This window comes from Artemia franciscana, chromosome 13, assembly GCF_032884065.1.
Source record: "Artemia franciscana chromosome 13, ASM3288406v1, whole genome shotgun sequence".
NCBI classification, from domain to species: domain Eukaryota; kingdom Metazoa; phylum Arthropoda; class Branchiopoda; order Anostraca; family Artemiidae; genus Artemia; species Artemia franciscana.
The window spans coordinates 36663400-36682807 of NC_088875.1; the positions used below are offsets into that span (position 1 = coordinate 36663400).

The window sequence follows — 19408 nt, forward strand, 5'->3', positions numbered from 1 at the left end:
TTACAGCTTGAAATACTACCATTCAGCTAACACCAAATCACTCAGGGCTAGTCACTCTAATCACCATATGTTTTACACTAGCATCCACTGCAGATAAATATTGAACTATAACCACTATCAGACACCAAATTTTGAGGTTAAATACTCACACTTGACACCTTTATTGAAGAGAGGGGGGTAATACTGGCGAAACCGAGCTGAAGCTATACCTAGGGGAAACAACTATCCCGCCTTGTATCCAAACAGGGAACTAAACCGCGATCAAGAGATAAAAGAGCTTTTTTTGTAAGAAGTTTAACAATTTGCATTATTTAAAAACTGGTCTGACTTTGGGGTGTGGTTTATCCCATCAAGGATGTCGGTTAAAAATTTACTGAAAAACAATAAGTATCATACGGGTTTGTAAGATATACATAAGCTGCAAGAGCCTAAAATCAAGAAAATTCCTAAAATACCAACAAAAATTAAATCTAATTATTTGAATTGGTTAACTGTAAACTTGCCAAAAGATTCACATTTAATTAGAAATTGCAAAAATTATGAAAATTTGACAGTGTCATTTTTATTGAAAAAGACTTTATATGCAGCTTTTGACTGTGGGGGGTAGAAAAAAAATATCGGTATAAAATAAGAACAAAATAAGCTAAAAACAAAAGACCAAACAGCTTAAGAAGGCGTAGCTTTCTTTTGATGGTACAATTGTTTTTGAAATCAACACATTGTTAATATTGGAATATTTACGGGAAAAAAACCTCACAAAATACGCCAGGAATCTCATTTAGGAAACTATCCGGTCAGGAGTTATCACTTTACTTTATCTTGAATCGCCACATATTCTTTTGAGTGAAAGTGTACTTATTTCAGCTTCAAGGTGTCTTGCCTAAGCCCCTTAGAGCTACGCCCTCTTTTATTTCTGATTAACATAATTATCATGTTTGTGGTACAAATCACGCTCCTTTCAATTCCTTTTTCTCCATCAGCAAGGCCAGATTTCAATCCTACAGCGACGAGTCACATTGGAAGAAACAAGATGCCTGAATAAGCTTGGAGGCGCCACTCTTATCCCAAAAAAAAATTAAAACTCTTTTTAGGTTCTCAAAAAAAAATTTGTTTCTTTTTCCTCTTTTGGCTTTTCTTTGTCTTTTTTTTCTGTAGGATCGACCAGGGTTTATTTTGTTTATTTAGTTTGTTTGATATATTGAAGGTTCTGTTTTATTCTTTTTTTTTCGTGAGTGATTTTATAAATTTTGTGTTTTATTTTCACTTTTTTAATTTATGCTTAAATGAATTCGTATACCTTCTTCCGTCTTCACAACCCTTGGAGCAATTGAGGGATTAGTACCGTCTATTCATTATATTTGGTAAAACCCATAATAATATTGATTTAATCTTCAAGAAGAGCCCTTAGATACAACCAATACCTGCGCTAATTCTTTTCGTCTTTACCAGAAATCACCCCCCCCCCTCTCCTTAAGCACCCCTTTCAAATTTGATTTCAATTTGAAGGTTATGTCACCCTTAGACGGGGACACAAAAATTAACAAAATAAAAATACAGCACATGTCCGATTGAACTAATTAAAGTTTTCACTGACAGTCTTTATAAGCCTTCGTCCTTACTATTTAATGAAATTGCCTCTACTTGTAAGCTCCCAAATGGTTGGAAGTCACAATTTATTATAATCCGTGAAAAAGAAAGGCAACAAGCAAGATTTTCGATGATGTCTCCATTACACTTACTCCCGTTTTCTCCAAATTATATGAAAGTTATTTAGCGGAGTGATTGAAAGCGAACATAATCACAAATGTTGAACAAAGACATTTGGGGAAAAAGAATTTGCTTTGCTTTGTTGACGCTTTAGAATAACTAAGCATGTTTCCTCTCTAAGACAACAGAAGTTGCTAAATACCTAAATATATATTCAGATCCACTCCAAATTTACAATGGTGTGCTCAGCGCGCCCTGTTAGGCTCAATTTTACTTCTTGCAATGATAAACATTCTTCGTGTGGATTTTTCAAACAGATATAAATTTGTTAGTGATTTAAATCCATTAGAGACAGCTATGCTTTCATAGTGTGTTATTTTTTAGATTTGTATGGGTGTATTATGTTGTCAGCATTGTCATATTTTTTTTATATAATGTTTAGTGCGATAAGCTTGATAAAGCTTACCGGATTTTTGTATTAATAAATAAATGTTTCACATTTTTTAAATAGCTCAATGAATATCTTAGAACAGATACCAGATCGCACAATTCCATACCTTAAACTCCGAAAAACAATTGATGTCCTAAACAGAATTTTTTAAAGATTTTGCTTTCATTTGTACGCCAAGTCCCCGAATGACTCGAAGATATGAATTTGGTGTACCTCGGCACGTGATAAAACATTTTCAGAAATAAATTTTATCTTGCGTTTAATCAGTTATGAATAAATTTAATCTCTCTGTCTTACCTGTCTTTTAGAATCCAGAAATAAAATGAAGAAACGTCTCGAGCTACAAATTGAAGTAAATTTGAATAGACTCGTCTTGAATCATAGTTTTCATAGGCATCAAGAGCCTAAAATTAAAATCACTTTATGAAAAACAGTCTATTTCTCCAATTGCCCTATCCAATTTGTTTAATGGTAGGGTGACTTTTTAATTGATGCATAATAATGAATAATAGTAATTTAGCTATTCTCCAAATATTATTCTTATCATTTGAAGGGATTACAACACCAATTATTTTTTTTTAACTTACAACTTAAGACTTTTCTTTTTTTAATTGTTAAAGCTTACAAAAATTTTCGTAAAAGACATCAAACTGTTTTTTTCGGCATCCGCTTGCAAATACAAATATTAAATGCAAAATAATTCAAGAATGAAGATAATTCTTAGATCACATTGGCCTGCCATAATATAAAACAAAAGGAAATGATCAAAAATGGGGTTCTTAGGGCCAAACGAGAATACTGAATAAACAAACAAAGGAAATATTTCGAGAGGACAACCACCTCTCTTCTTCAGTGGGAGACGAAATAATATATTCAAGGATAGTGCCGAAGTAAAAACCAACAATACAAATGCGGAAAGTCAATATGAAAAAAAAAAACAATGAAAAAACCAAAGAAATTAAAAGATGAATAAAATTCAATAACAAGAGCTAAGAGTTCATATGGCACTTGTGACGAGGCAAGAAGAGCTATGAGCCAAGAGATCATATGGTATGAGCTGTAACAAAATTCTATGAATCAATAGATTGATTTAAAAGGAAAATAAAAGGCTTAATGCCAGTCAGGATTTATAATAAGAGCTCTGAGTCACGATGTCCTTCTAAATATCAAAATTCATTAAGATCCGATTATCCACTCGTATGTTATAAATACCTAATTTTTTTCTAATTTTTCCTTTCCCTTTAGCCCTCCAGATGGTCGAATCTCGGGAAACGACTTTATCAAGTCAATTTGTGCAGCTCCCTGACACGCCTACCAATTTTCATCGTCTTAGAACGTCCAGAAACACCAAACTCGCCAAGTCACTGAACCCCTCCCCCCAACTCCCCCAAAGAGAGCGAATCCAGTACGGTTCCGTCAATCACGTATCAAGGACATTTGCTTATCCTATCCAACAAGCTTCATCCCGATTCCTCCACTCCAAGTGTTTTCCAAGATTTCCCCTTCCAACTCCCCCCAATGTCAAAAGATCTGGTCGGGATTTGAAATAAGAGCTCTGAGACATGAACTCCTTCTAAATATCAAAGTTCATTAAGATCCGATCACCTATTCGTAAAATAAAAATAACCCAATTTCACGTTTTCCAAGAATTCCGGTTTCCCCCTCCAACTCCCCCCAATGTCACAGGATCTGGTCGGAATTTTTAAATTAGAGCTTTAAAGCGCAAGACCCTTCTAAATATCAAATTTCATTACGATCTGGTCACCCTTTCGTAAGTTACAAATACCTCAATTTTCAAAATTACCCCCCCCCCACCCCAACTCCACCAAAGAGAGCAGATCCGGTCCGATTATGTCAGTCACGTGTCGTAGACAGGTTTTTATTCTTCCAATCCAGTTTCATCCTGATCTCACCGTTTTAAGTATTTTTCTAAGATTTCCGGTTCCCCTCAACTGCCCCCCCCCCAATTAAGCTGGATCCGGTTGAGATTTAAAATAAGAGGTCTGAGTCAAGAGGTCCTTCTAAATATGAAAATTCATGAAGATCCGATCACTCCTTCGTCAGTTAAAAATACGTCATTTTTTCTAATTTTCAGAATTAACCCCCCCCCCCCCAATAGAGCGGATCCGTTCCAATTATGTAAATCACGCATCTAAGACTTCTGCTTATTTTTCCCACCAAGTTTCATCCCGATCCCTCCGCTCTAAGTGTTTTCCAAGTTTTAGGTTTCCCCCTCCCAAATCCCCCCAATGTCACTAGATCCGGTCGGGATTTAAAATAAGAGCTCTGAGACACGATATCCTTCTAAATATCAATTTCATTGAGATCCGATCACCCGTTCGTAAGTTAAAAATACCTTATTTTTTCTAATTATTTAGAATTAACCCCCCCAACTACCCCAAAGAGAGCAGATCCGTTTCGGTTATGTCAATCATGTATCTAGGACTTGTGCTTATTTTTCCCACCAAGTTTCATCTCGATCCCTCCACTCCAAGTGTTTTCCAAGTTTTAGGTTTCCCCCTCCCAACTCCCCCTCCAATGTCACCAGATCTGGTCGGGATTTAAAACAACAGCTCTGAGACACGATATCCTTCCAAACATCAAATTTCATTGAGATCTGATCAACCGTTCGTAAATTAAAAATACTTCAATTTTTTCGAATTAACGGGCCCCCACTCCCCCCAGATGGTCAAATCGGGAAAACGGCTGTTTCTAATTTAATCTGGTCCGGTCCCTGATACGCCTGCCAAATTTCAACGTCCTAACTTACCTGGAAGTGCCTAAAGTAGCAAAACCGGGACCGACAGAATTTGCGATTGCTATATGTCACTTGGTTAAGTGCCATAGAAACCACAATTATAGGAACTAAAACCAAATACCTAAAGACCATACAGCGATTCATTCACCAATATTCGTGATTTGCACAAAATCCAAAAAATTACGAACTGCAATCGACGGATACTAGCGACCAACTGAGAAATATTAAAAAAAACATTCATTCACTCAAAACAAAACGAGCCAACAATTAAATAAGTTGGAGAAGCAAGTCATCTGATTTTAATAATTGCATTACTTGCAGACCCCCTATGAGACCTAAGGGCTTGTTGACGTGTTTGATTATAGGATCGAGAAAGTGATTCAATGTTTATTTCAGGGATTACTGAAATATCGACTGCTCTTTTGAGAAAATCGAAATATGACTAATTTATTCTTAAATCGCCGGAATCTCTGTTCGAAGCTAGGCCTAAATGCTAATGGATACCAGAGTTTTTACCTTTCGGGATAAGATCTGTACCTTGATAAAATAGGAATCTGATAGTTTTAGTGGATCTATAATAAGTGTAAGTGTTATTTTTCTTTATATCTTTGGAAAAATGTTCTGAAGCTCCTTTTTCGTATGTGAGACCAAAGTAAACGATCTGATAACTGTTTTATATTTTCTTTCAATTACAAAATTTATTAAACTAATTGGATAACCATTCCCAAATAAAACATCCCTAAGGTGGTCCAGATCTGAGTCCAGGAGACGTGGTAAACAAACTTGCAATACCCTATCGACTAGAAAAGTGACCACTTCTCTTTTAACCGCAGAAAAATGATTGGAGGAAGTAACGGTTACTATGCATGGGTTTTTGTATAAACTCCAAACTCGAAACAAATAGCACTTCAATGCACCCGAACATCCAAGAAAGGGAGACGCCTATCAACCTCTGATTCCTGAGAAAATGTGAGTTTTGAAGCCAAGGAGTTAAGCAAGTGAAGGAAAGACCCCAAAGATTCTTCAACATACTCCTATGTATATAAAATACCATCTTTAAAACGAACCAAAAATTCAGGTTTACACAGGCTTTGTGAAATAGTCCTTTCTTCAAGGTCTTTCATGAAGATATCAGCCTCTATGGGTGAAAGGGGGGGGCCACCCATTGAAAGCCCATATTTCTGTTTATAATAATGCCTCTATAATGAAAACAAAAAGGATTTCTGTTGCAAAGGGCTGTAAGTGAGAGAAGTGTCTGATTCGAAAGTGTAGATTTTTCTGATATAGATGGGTTAGAACTGAGTTTATGCTCCAAAATGAGTTTGGCCTTCTGGGGATCACAGTTGGTATACATTGAATCTGTATCAAAACTGCAAATTATTGTATTTGGTTTAACCAGAACTTGCTTTACCTTGGAAAAGAAAAATCAGCGGAACTTCTTTATAATTTTTGAGCCTGCATTAGTAGGCGAAATACAACTGATAAGAATTTTCCTATTTTTGCTGTAGAAGAATTAAATGAGGAGACAATAGGTGGAAGTAGATTACCGGGCTTACGAATCTTAAGAAGACCATAAAAACGAAGAGATTTGCAGCCACGTGGGTAAAATCTTTTTTACAATTGATCTGTGATCTCATCTTTTTGTTTTAGATAAGAAAGTTCTTTTCAGACTTCCTAGACAAATTGTTTTGTGGGATCAGTGGCTAATTGTTCATATATGTTAGAATCATTTAAAATTTTCTGGCATTTTTGTCCTAATCATCTGAATACAATACAAAAAACAGTATTGCCTCTATCTGTTTTAGTAATAATCCTGGAATGATCTTTATATAGTGAGCGTAAGATTAAGTGTTCATTTTTACTATTTTTTTTTACATTTTGGATCGTGGACAGAAGGCGAATCCAACAAGGGTTCAACAAAATGTGGTCTGACCTCAGCAACCTATCCAACCTCCGCACGAGAGTCATGAAATGCCCCCTCTGTATTCACTATGATTTCACTATAAGGTATTTTTGAGGAGGCTACTGAAAATTTCAATCCTTTCGACAAAACCTGAATTTGCTCTGTTGTAAGGGGTTTGGAGCTGAGATTTATCCAAACAGGATCAAGAGATAATTTTGGGACAAAAGGTGGATTATAAGTGAATTTTTTCAATCTAAAACGGTGGAATTTCTCAGAAAGTATTTGTCTAGAAATGTAAAATCCTGCTGAAAAGAATTTTCAGCAATAGCCTTAATTTGATGAAAATCAAACGAACTGTAGTAAGGTGCCCTCCAATTTTTTTGGTCACTTAAAAAGCACACTAGAACTTTTAATTTCCGTTAAAATGAGCCCTCTCGCGACATTCTAGGACCACTCAGTCGATACAATCACCCCTGGAAAAAAAAACAACAAAAAACAAAAAAAAAACAAACAAAAAAACAAAAAAACACGCATCCGTGATCTGTCTTCTGGCAAAAAATGCGAAATTCCACATTTTGTAGATAGGAGCTTGAAACTTCTACAATAAGGTTCTCTGATACACTGAATCTGATGGTGTGATTTTCGTTAAGATTGTATGACTTTTAGGGGGTGTTTCCCCCTATTTTCTAAAATAAGGTAAATTTTCTCAGGCTCGTAACTTTTGATCTTGATGAAACTTTTATATTTAAAATCAGCATTAAAATGCGATTCTTTTGATGTAACTATTGGTATCAAAATTCCATTTTTTAGAGTTTCGGTTACTATTGAGCCGGGTCGCTCCTTACTACAGTTCGTTAACATTTTCATCAAATTAAGGCTATTGCTGAAAATTCTTTTCAGCTGGATTTTACATTTCTAGACAAATACTTTCTGAGAAATTCCACCGTTTTAGATTGAAAAAAATCACTAATAATCCACCTTTTGTCCCAAAATTATCTCTTGATCCTGTTTGGATAAATCTCAGCTCCAAACCCCTTACCACGAACTGTTTGATATCCTGATTTAACCTGCGCTTGCTTCTGTAATCGCTAATAACATATTTAAAATACCAAACCCTATACGCTCTGTAAATCGCCGTTCGTTACGTGTGTTTCAGTGAAGTGAAAGTCACATTGACTAAATAAAGGTTCTTATTGGGTAAAATACGGTCCTTTTTACAATTATGAAAAAAAAAATACTGTTGATTAACCAAATTAGTTTTTTTTTTCTTGTAAGAGTTATGAATACAGTAACTACATCGGTAGAGTACTCCCATAAGCATGACGAAGACAATTTCTGAAACCGCATTGGTTAACACATATGAGCAATTAGCAACCCATCCCACAGAGAAACGTGTCCAGGAAGTTCGAAAAGAGCTTTCTTATCTAAAAGGAAAAGGTGAGACCACGGATCAATTGTAAAAAAAAATAACCCACGTGGCTGCAAATCTCCTCAATTTATGGTCTTCATAAGATTCATGAGCCCGGTAATCTACTTCGACTTATTGTCTCTTCATTTAATTCTCCTACAGCAAAAATAGGAAAATTCTTATCAGTTGTATTTCGCCTACTAATGCAGGCTCAAAAATCCTATATTAAAAAGTTCCGCTGATTTTTTTTTTTCCAAGGTAAAGCAAGTTCTGGTTAAACCAAATACAATAATTGGCAGTTTTGATGCAGATTCAATGTGTACCAATTGTGACCCCCCAGAAGGCCAAACTCAGCTTGGAGCATAAACTCAGTTCTAACCCATCTATATCAGAAAAATCTTACACTTTCGAATCAGACACTTCTCTCACTTACAGCCCTTTGCAACAGAAATCCTTTTTATTTCCGTTACAGAGGCATTTTTATAAACAGATATATGGGCTTGCAAGGGGCGACCCCCTTTCACCCATAAAGGCTGATATCTTCATGAAAGACCTTGAAGAAAGGGCTATTTCACAAAGCCTGTGTAAACCTGAATTTTGGGTTCGTTTTAAAGATGATATGTTTTATTCATAGGAGCATGGTGAAGAATCTTTGGGGCCTTTCCTTCACTTGCTTAACTCCTTGGATCCAAAACTCAAATTTTCTCAGGAATAAGAGGTAGATAGGCGTCTTCCTTTCTTGGATGTTCGGGTACCCCGAAATGATACATGTTTCGAGCTTGGGATTTATAGAAAATCTACAGATAGTGACCGTTACTTAAATTATTCCTCTAATCATTCTCCTGCTGTGGAAAGAGGAGTGATCACTTCTCTAGTCGATAGAGCATTGCAAGTTTGTTCTCCACGTTTCCTGGATTCAGAGCTTGACCACCTTACAGATATTTTATTTGGGAATGGTTATCCAATTAGTTTAATGAATTCTGTAATTACAAAAAGTATTAAAAAGGTATCAGATTGTGATACAGTTAACACAAATCAGAGGAAAAATTCCGTTGACCTTGGCATCCCATACGTAAAAGGGGTTTCAGAACACATTTCCAAAGATATAAAGAAAAATAGTATTTACACTTATTATAGACCTAGTAAAACTATCAGTTCCCAAATTTATAAGGTAAACACTCTATCCCGAATGGTGAAAATTCTGGTGTTTACAGAGTTCCATGCTCATGTTGTCTTTGGTACATTAAAAGAACTGAACAACGGCTTACGGATAGATTAACTCAGTATTCCACCCAAATTAATAACACCCTTAAAAATAAAAAAAAAAACAGAAAATTTTGACTCTGCCTTTGCAAAACACATCTTTGATCACCCAATACTATTTTATTTAACCAAGCTAGCTTACTTCACATTATAAAGGTATTGTCCAGCACTACAGGGAAGCTGTTGAAATTCTTAAATTCCAGCATTTAGGTCTAGCTTTGAACAGAAATTCCGATGAATTAAGAATAAATGAATCATATTTCAGTTTTTGTCATTGAGCAGCTGATACTTTAGTAATCCCTGTAATAAACCCTGAACCACTTTCCCAATCATATAATCAAACACGTCAACAACCACTTAGGTCTTAAAGGGTGTCTGCAAGGAATGTAATTATTAAAATCATAAATCAGATGACATAGTTCTCTAACTTATTTAATTTCTGGCTCGTTTTTTTTGAGTGAATGAATGTTTTCTTTTATTTCTCAGTTGTTCGCCAGCATCCGTCGATGGCAGTTCATAATTTTTTGGGTTTAGTGCAAATCGTGAATATTGACGAATGAATAGCTTTACGGTTGTTAGGTTTTTCGTTTTAATTATTATAATTTTTAGCTTATACAGAATTTTATTCATCTTTTAATTTGTTAGTTTTTTCATTGTTTTTTTTTTCACACTGACTTTCTGCGTTTGTTTTGTTAGTTTTTTCTTCGGCACTTTCCTTGAATATATTATTTCGTTTCGCGCTGAAGAAGAGAGGCGCTTGTTCTGTTTATTCAGTATTCTCGTTTGACCTTAACAACCCCATTTTCGATCGTTTCTTTTTTTTAGAATTAAATAATATCAATGCAAATTATTTACTAAAATACGAATCAAAATGAACTGCCTAGAAAAATTCTGAAAACAAAATTAATTGTAAAGTGAAATCGAAATGAATCCAAACAAAAACAGAAATATAATGCCTACCAAAATGAGAATGTAAATTAATTTATCGATACAAATTCAAATTAAGGTACGATACGAAATTTGCAAATGAAACTAACAATTGGCTTACAAACTTGCGATAATATCTGCAAATATCAGATCCCTTTTAACTAACAACATTAGTGCCAAATTAAGATGTTGAACGAACTCATATAATACTTCTCATATAGAGCTGAAACAATTCATAATTTGAAGGCAAAACAATTTTAATATTAGAAGCGGTAGAAAACACGATAAACGAGTATGAAGGGATTAAAGTACAAAGATCAAAATAAAAACATTTTCGCTCTCTAGACCCATCTTAGGTCTGTACATGCCTGACAACCCCGAAAAGTTAAATCCCATCTGACTGGATCTCCTGTGTGAAATTTTAAGCCACGAAGAAGAACAAAAACAAAGTTAGTTATGCTTACATTGCTCGTAAATTCAGCAAGGATAAAGAGCATATATCTATCAATCAAATGAAGATCTGACACTGGTATTGATAATAGATGTGACTTGTCAGTATCATTCAATGAACCAAGCAAGAACCTGAAAGATATAATTATTAGGTCGATTAGAATTATTATTAATTAGTACATATATATTATACATATATTATTCTTATTGAGCATATAATCATTAAATACATAGGTGTAATAGTTATTAATTTCTTGCGGCTGAACACCTTTCCGTCTCGACTCTGAGATCCGTCTCTTCAAAGATCCAAAGCCCTCTAAATATCTAAAGATCTTGAAATCTATAAAAGTATCTTGAAAATAAAGCGTGAGACTTTCCAGTAAAAGTTGCGTAACTTTGAACTGCACAAAAGATTTTGAACTGCACAAAAGATTTTGAACTGCACATATCGTTTCCCATAACTTCTCCTGCAGCAATTTTTTTGGGTTGCAATTATAACAAAATTTCTCAAAATGTTTTAATAGTACATTTTCCATTTAAAATTAAATACAAGTTTCAAATTTAAAATAAATTTCATAGTTATAATACAATCATATTTTTTATATAGACTCAACTAATTCAATTTAATGTAAACTTTATTAAATCTAACAAAAATTTAAAAACAAATTAAACTTGCAAGCTAAATTTCAATATTAAAAAACCATACAAGGCCTGGGCAAATCCTGAAGTTTCGACCCAGGGAATAATACAAACATAATTTATATGTACATTCAATTAAATACAGCCTAAATTTAATACAAACTTCATTAAGTTTAATATAATTTTCAACAAAAGTAAACTTGGGACCCAAATCTCTATATTTCAAAAACCTTACAAGGCCTTTCGAGCCTTGGACCCTGGAACCCCCCCCCCCCCTATCTAGATCAGTCTTTCAATGAAGCTGGAATGGACTTACCTGAATGTTTTGCGAATAATTTGCACTTCTTCTGAGGAATTGGCAAAGATGGACTCACTGGCTCTTATGGGGTCAGCGAGATTCCTATGCCCCAAACACCACCACCTAAAATATTAAATTAAAAAATAAAATAAAAGTTTAATATCCAATAAGTTAGTTAGGTTTATTAATAAAAATTAGGACTTAACAAAATTCATATATATATATATATATATATATATATATATATATATATATATATATATATATATATATATATATATATATATATATATATTATATATATATTATATATATATATATATTTTATATATATATATATATATATATATATATATATATATATATATATATATATATATATATATATATATATATATATATATATATATATATATATATATATATATATATATATATATATATATTAGTATTATTAGCATTTTTGGTATATTTAACTTGTGGTTATAACTAGTACTAAAATTTTCTCTTTTTTCTTCTATTCCTGACACGCCCCTAGGACAAGTTGCCTTTGCCAGTTCATGGGCAGGCTAGAAAATTTAGTTTAATGACTGTTTTTCATTCAGTGAACATATCAACTGTACAACTTCACAGTTTGCTAGGAATAAAACTATTTTAAGAAAAGTTATTTTTTTTTTTCGCTCATTCTTGTCCACACTCTATTTTTTTGTCATCAAGACGTGTTTTTATTTAACCTTTGGCAAATTTTGCAGAATTTTTCTCTGTGCATGCTAAAAAATCTTTTAGGCCGTTTCAATCTTTTCCTTCGGGGATTTTTTTTCCCGAGAATGAATATTCTAGGGATATAAATTCCTGAATGAATAGGGATTGTGCTTGGTATTCATTCTTGTACATAAGACAGGTAGGTACAGAATCTGATGTTGGAGAAACAATAAAGAGTGAAAATCAATATTTTAGCTTGAAAACCACAAAATATGGCAAGCTAGGGCAGGAGAGGGATGAAGGGAAAATGATGCTACCACAGTGCGACAAATTCACAAAATTATAGCAAAAAATTATTAGTATAAGTATAAGATGACTTCATTATCAATGATAAATTATATTTTGTATTATTTTTCTTTAAAAGGGAGCGGTAATTTAATTTTGTGAATTGTTCTTTAGTTTAAACTTATTCGCTATAAAAGGGATTTGAAATCGCACTGCGAATCTAGCTCTTCCATAACCCTGCCAGTTTGGACTTGCGGTCTAGTGTGGTATCCTTTATTTTTTCTACTTTTTTCTTCTTCATACCTGACTCAGGGAAGTCTATACGTTCCAAAACAAGACAAAGAAGAAGCAAGTGGGCAAGAAAGGGCAATAAGAATATGTAAAGAATAAAAATTATTCACTGGAGACTTTCATTGACTGAAAATTACACAGTCAAAGAGATAACTTCAAGTCTTTAAGCTGACCAAAGGTTTAATATATTAGGAAACAGGAAAAGAGCCTTTGTTATCAAGGGACTTTGAAGTCGTCTAGGACAACAAAGGAAAGTACCAGGAAATCAGATGGCTTATATTTAGTATTGTCTTGAGAAATTTAAAATGAATAAGGAATTTATTTAGGTATGTAATAGAGCAATATCTTAGGTGTGATTCTATTAGTAAATGGTAAGAAATTTACAGAAAAAAGGAAGAATATATTGTGTTTGATTTATATAACCTTTAGGCTAATTTTATGCACAAATGATATACTACGACTATGGAAAGATAGAAAATCATCATAATAATTTCCAAATACCTGCATTTCTGAAGCCTTTTGATACAAACTCCAGAAATATCCAACTCTACCATTCTAATTTTAACAGCTGCTTGGTTAGATCTCCCAAAATCATAAGTCTTATCTTAGACAAATTAGGGACAAAAAATAGAAAAAAACTGCAGGGTAGTTTCAACGAATACCTCTTTATGATCTGGAAAAATTACTGCTAGGTTTTTATTATGCGATAAATAATTACGAAGATCATTAATAAAAATCAAGAATAGTAACAGTCCTAATACAGACAGAGCTGAAACTTGGCCTGCAACTGTAGCTGTCCAGCGTCGTCTCGAAGCTCTTCAATCGAACTGGCTCTCGACAATTTAGAGAATCAGATTTATATTCTTTGTCAACAATGACCGCCCATGAAGTATAACTTCCAAGTCGCCCTTGTCACACCGGGTTGCCCAGCAGACACTTCGCTGGTTTTTGCAACTGCATGCCAACGCTCCGGCTGGAATTCTTTACGATTTTGAACCAATCAGTAGTCACTGGAAAAATCCAAGAGGAAGACCCGAGTTCCAGTGCAATGAGAGTCTTAAAAAATTCTTGGACCAAGATGGAATTTTGCTGTCTGATACAGAGGCCCTTGCTGCTGACCGCCCATCGCTCACAAGGCTGACGACGCTGTCCGGGATGAGGATTAAGTAAGTATGTAATACATATCCCTGCGGCACACCTACATCACAAGAGACTCAGGCTAAGACAGATGATCGTGGACTTCTATCTGGATTCCTCGATTTTTCTAGATATGACTTATTAAATCATACACTTTTCCACGAATTCCAGAACTAAAGAATATTTTAGAACATCGAACGTTTTTTTATGTATAAAATATATACATAATTCAAAATTACCATTATTCAAAGAAGAACTAATTATGAAGGGCCGAAAAGCTCATTCAGAAGAACGACTTGATCTGAAACCAAATTGTTTGTTGGTTGAAAATTTTTTAATTTAATTAGGATAAGCGGAAATTCCATATTGCCACTTGATGGTGCACTAGTACTTAGTATTTATGTAGTGTTATTATAGACAGTATCTCCCTTCCCCCACTAAACCCGTTAGGGATACAAATTTTCCGTGGGTTACCTATAATTTTTAATTAAAGGTCAATTAAATTTATCTCTAAGATATCTTCATCAGTTTTATAATTTAAGGGAAAATATAAAGACAGAAACAATTAATTGACAAAAAGTAAGACAGCTGAAGGTAAAAAAAAAGTGGTGTAGAGTAGCACCCTACACATTTTTGAATAACACTAAATATGAAACAGAAATTATACTATATATGTTGAAAGCTGTCTACCCCGAAGCACCTCACTCTTGAAGCGAAATTTTGAACTGTTTGTTTACCATTAACTACCTTTCTTCTTTACTAACTACACTGCTGCTAACTACTACCAATCAAACGCACGCAGGTGGCCTGATCCCCCTTACATGTTTTGGAAAATACTTTTTCTTTGGCATTTTCACCGAGAAAAAATTAAATAAATAAAGAATAAAATAATACCAAAATAAAAAAATAAATTTTGAAGAATACCATTTTTTGTATCTTTATTTAATAAGTTAAAAACCCTACTCCCCCACCCCTACATTTTTGTGAACTGGCACCCTTGATACTACTTCTATCGAGCTATCAATGGCTTTATCCATCCTCCAAGAGATTCCAGAAAGTTTTGGACATTTCAGCCTAATCAAGGATATCTAGCTTTCATTTTACCATCTAATTGGCTATTTAGTAGAATCATTTTAGAAACAAGTTCAATCTATAGTCTATAGCATGGGCGCCATTAAGAGGTTGGGACAGAGAGCACAATAACCCCCAATGATTTCCCTCCTCACCCAAGATTTTGAAAAATAATCTTTTTTTTGTTTTTTACTGAGAAAAAAACCCTTGTTCCCTAAAATTTGGTAAACACCTTTTTTATTTCTTCATTTAAAAAATAAGAAAAACGTTGCAACCCCCTTCCTGAATTTTCCTGAATTGACATCCTTGTTGTACTGCTATGAAATTGAAAGTGACAGGAAACTATGAAAACTTGACACAAAGGTCTACCTTAGAACGTCGATGCCATGAGCAGACTTAGGATCCTTCTTTTTTCCTTGCAAGATTTCTTCTGGATCAATAACGTTCCCTAGAGATTTGGACATTTTTCGTCCATCTTCATCTAGTACAAAACCATGTGCCAGAACTGAACGATACGGAGCCACGCCTCTGAGAGCAATCGAAGTCAAAAGAGATGACTGAAACCATCCTCTGCATTGATCTAAACCCTCTACATACAAATCAGCTTGCTTGTCTCTTCCAAGAACATTCAACCACGACAGGCCACTGTCTAACCAGATATCCAAGATTTCCTAAAATTATAGCTCACAATTTTTAATAGTTGACGATAATATCACAGAACCAATAATGCCCAATCTACCTATATATATATCTGCTTATATAATCCATCTTTGCCAGCCAATTACTAATCTTGAGCTCTGAAAACACTCTCAAGACGTTACACAACCGGGTCACCGAGGTCTGAAGGAAAGCAAGAATTTGTAGCCTAGTGAGTAGGCGGAACTAAAAGTTGAAAAATTTTACACACGATTTTGGTAGCACTCTTTTGTCTCAAAGGCAAGGGATCAAACTGAAATTTCAAGAATTCTGTTTTTTTATGAGGAGGGAGGAATGGAGCTTGCATGATTAATTGTAAATTATTATTTATTAAACATTTAATTTACTTTCATTAGTTCTTTCCAGCAATCTTGATTATTATATAGGACTTATTTTTTATTTCAGTTGACTATTTGAAAAAATTAAAGCACAGTGTTTAAGATATATTTAGAGTATTCAATACAATGCAAATGACGTAATAGGCTTAAAAACTGTTACGGTTAGGGGAGGGAAAGGGGGCAGTAGCCAAACTCCTGTTTGCAGTAATTTTTATTCGTAATAAGTTTTATCTGAACATTCACCTTGTTTTTACTCGTTTTACTACTACTACTACTACTACTACTAATAACTCACTGCAGCACCAAGCCGCCTGAGGCCAACACAGCTACGCACGCTCCTCCTCCAACCTAATCTATTTAAAGCCTCCCTCTTTACACCCTCCCAGGAAGTTCCCATTTCCTTTAAATCTTTATTTATGACATCCTCCCAACCCAGACAAGGACGACCTGCTTTCCGTGTAGCCCCAGACAGTTGGCCAAAAAGGACAATCTTCGGTAATCTGTCATCCTTCATCCGTAGAACGTGGCCTAGCCATCTCAACCTTTCTTTCATTATATCCCTAGAAAGCGGGATTGAACCACACTTTTCGTACAACCTACTGTTTGAACTACGGTCAGTCAGCCGGGTACCCAGAACAATCCGTAGGCAATTTCTCTGGAAAACATCTAGGAAATTTTCATCTGCTTTTCGGAGTGCCCATGCTTCAGAGCCATATTTGACCACTGTCATCACTGTAGCTTCCAATATTCTAATCTTGGTTTGTAGGCTTATCTTTCTATTCTTCCAAACTTTTTTTAACTGTGAAAAAAAAAAACACCCTGAGCTTTAGCTATTCTACTTTTAATATCTTCACTGCTCCCACCATCTTTACTAATAATACTACCAAGGTAATTGAAGCTCCCAACCTGATCAATCGTTTCGTTACTTAATGTCACCTGTTCATCTTCACTTATTCCTAGCCTTAGAGACTTAGTCTTCTTAACATTAATTTTCAAGCCTATTTTAGCACCCTGAACTCGTAAAACTTCTAAAAATTCATTCATTTTGCTCACACTTTCATCTAATATGCTTAAATCATCAGCATAATCTAAGTCCAGGAGCGTTCTTCCTCCCCATTTGATTCCATGGTCTCCAATTGCCTTTCCTGTGCTCCTTAAGACGAAGTCCATCAAAATGATCCATATAAAGGGGGATAGAACACAACCCTGCTTAACTCCTGATTTAATACAAAACCAGTTGCTAACCTCATTTCCTACCTTAGCCGCAGCAGTATTATTCTCGTACATAGCGCAAATCACTTTAATGTATTTTTCTGGTATACCATATAACGATAAGACCTTTGTTAACGCTGTTCTATCAACAGAATCAAAAGCTTGCTCATAATCGATAAAACTAAGGACCAAAGGTGTTTGACAACGAAGGGACTTCTCAATTATTAACCTAAGAGTGAAAACATGGTCGACACATCCTCTACCTTTTCTAAAACCGCATTGTTCTTCCCTTAAACTTTGTCTGCAGCATGTCTCAGTCTAAAAAGTATCATATTACTCAGTAATTTGCTACCTACAGAGACCAGACTAATGCCTCGATAATTACGACACTCACTCTTGTCACCTTTCTTATACAGTGGTTTAATTAAGGTTTTCCTAAAATCATTGGGTACTTCCCCTTTTTCAAAAATCATGTTCATAATCTTCAGTAGCTTATTCCTAACCTCAGAGCCACCATATTTAAGGAAATCATTAATCATACTATCAGCACCTGGGGCCTTATTATTTTTTAATCCTTCTAGTACTGTCGCTAATTCTTCCTCACTAAACAAATCTTCCTTCACATCCAAGGTATCACAAACATTTTCATTTTCATCTATATCTTTTCCTGCAACTGTATCTCGGTTTAGCACATTCTCAAAATGTTCCACCCATCTTTCTTTAACTTTTTCCTTATCACTAATTGTGGCCCCATTTCTATCTTTAACTGGGACTAGTCCGGATTGGCTACTCCCTTTCAATTTATTAACATGCCAGTATAATATTTTACTATTATGCCGTCTAGCCGCATCTTCCAGATCCTCAGAAATTTTATCCATCGCCTCCATTTCACATCTCCATAGTTCATATTTTAATGCTTTCTCCACTTTCTTTACATTCCTTTTGTTTTCATACGACCTATCACTCAGATAATTCTTATACAAACCCCTTCAGCTCTCTATTAAACCTAAAGCTTTTTCACTAATATTCCTAGTTGCTGTCTTAGCACTCTTCCCTAGGACACCATCAGCAACTTCACAAATTGTTTTTCTGAAATTATTTCATCCATCTTCCACATTGTCAAATTTTAAACCCTCAAGTTTAGTACTCAATTGTTCCTGGAATTTTTGTCTCAAATTTCCAGGTAGGATCGCTTTATTCATTTATATCAATATCTTTTGTCTTTATATTTAATATGATTATTCATTTTTTTTTATTCTCTGGTAATAATTTCAGGTCATTCTGAGTTCGAATTATTATAGGACTTTATTTCTTCTCCTCTTAAATTTCATATAGCTCTTTACTTTTCTTAGAAAGAGTTCTTTTTCGGATTTTTTCGGATGTAGTTAAGCTTTTAAGGTTTTGTTGACATTGTTTCGTCATTTGCAGAGAAATACTTCCCTAAATCAAGAAACGTTGAAGACAGAATGTTTACAGTAAGTTTTTTTTAGGGTAGATTAACTTAACAAAACTTTCCGAAAAAAAAAAGTTTTCAAAGAAAAGCAAAGGCAATATTAAACTTAATATTAATGAGCAGAAATGAAACCTACAATAATGCTAACTCAAAACGACCAGAAATTACAATTAAAAAATAAATGAAACCCAACGAACAGAAATTAAATAAACGATCATGGAAAACAAACATACAACAGGCACTAATATAAATGAATAAACAAATCTCAAAATGAGTAAAACTTAAAATGAATAGACAAATGATGCTTCATACGAAGAAAAATCTTTTACTTGTAAAGAATAAAAGTAACCCAAAACGATCAGAAATTAAATAAACAACCTTAGCAAACAAACATACAACCAGTGCTAATATAAATGAAA

General features: G+C 34.3%; 1 protein-coding gene across 2 annotated transcripts in view; it reads right to left on the minus strand.

Moving 5' to 3' along the window:
• The window catches only part of LOC136034890 (isoleucine--tRNA ligase, mitochondrial-like), a 97920-nt gene that overhangs the window by 29969 nt on the left and 48543 nt on the right, over positions 1–19408 (minus strand). For both annotated transcript variants that reach the window (XM_065716378.1, XM_065716377.1), the window contains exons 12-15: positions 15660–15961; positions 11823–11927; positions 10882–10999; positions 2456–2562 (exon numbers count right to left, since the gene is read on the minus strand). In XM_065716378.1, the coding sequence (XP_065572450.1) occupies positions 2456–2562; positions 10882–10999; positions 11823–11927; positions 15660–15961 (632 nt within the window). The remainder of the gene's footprint in view (positions 1–2455; positions 2563–10881; positions 11000–11822; positions 11928–15659; positions 15962–19408) is intronic.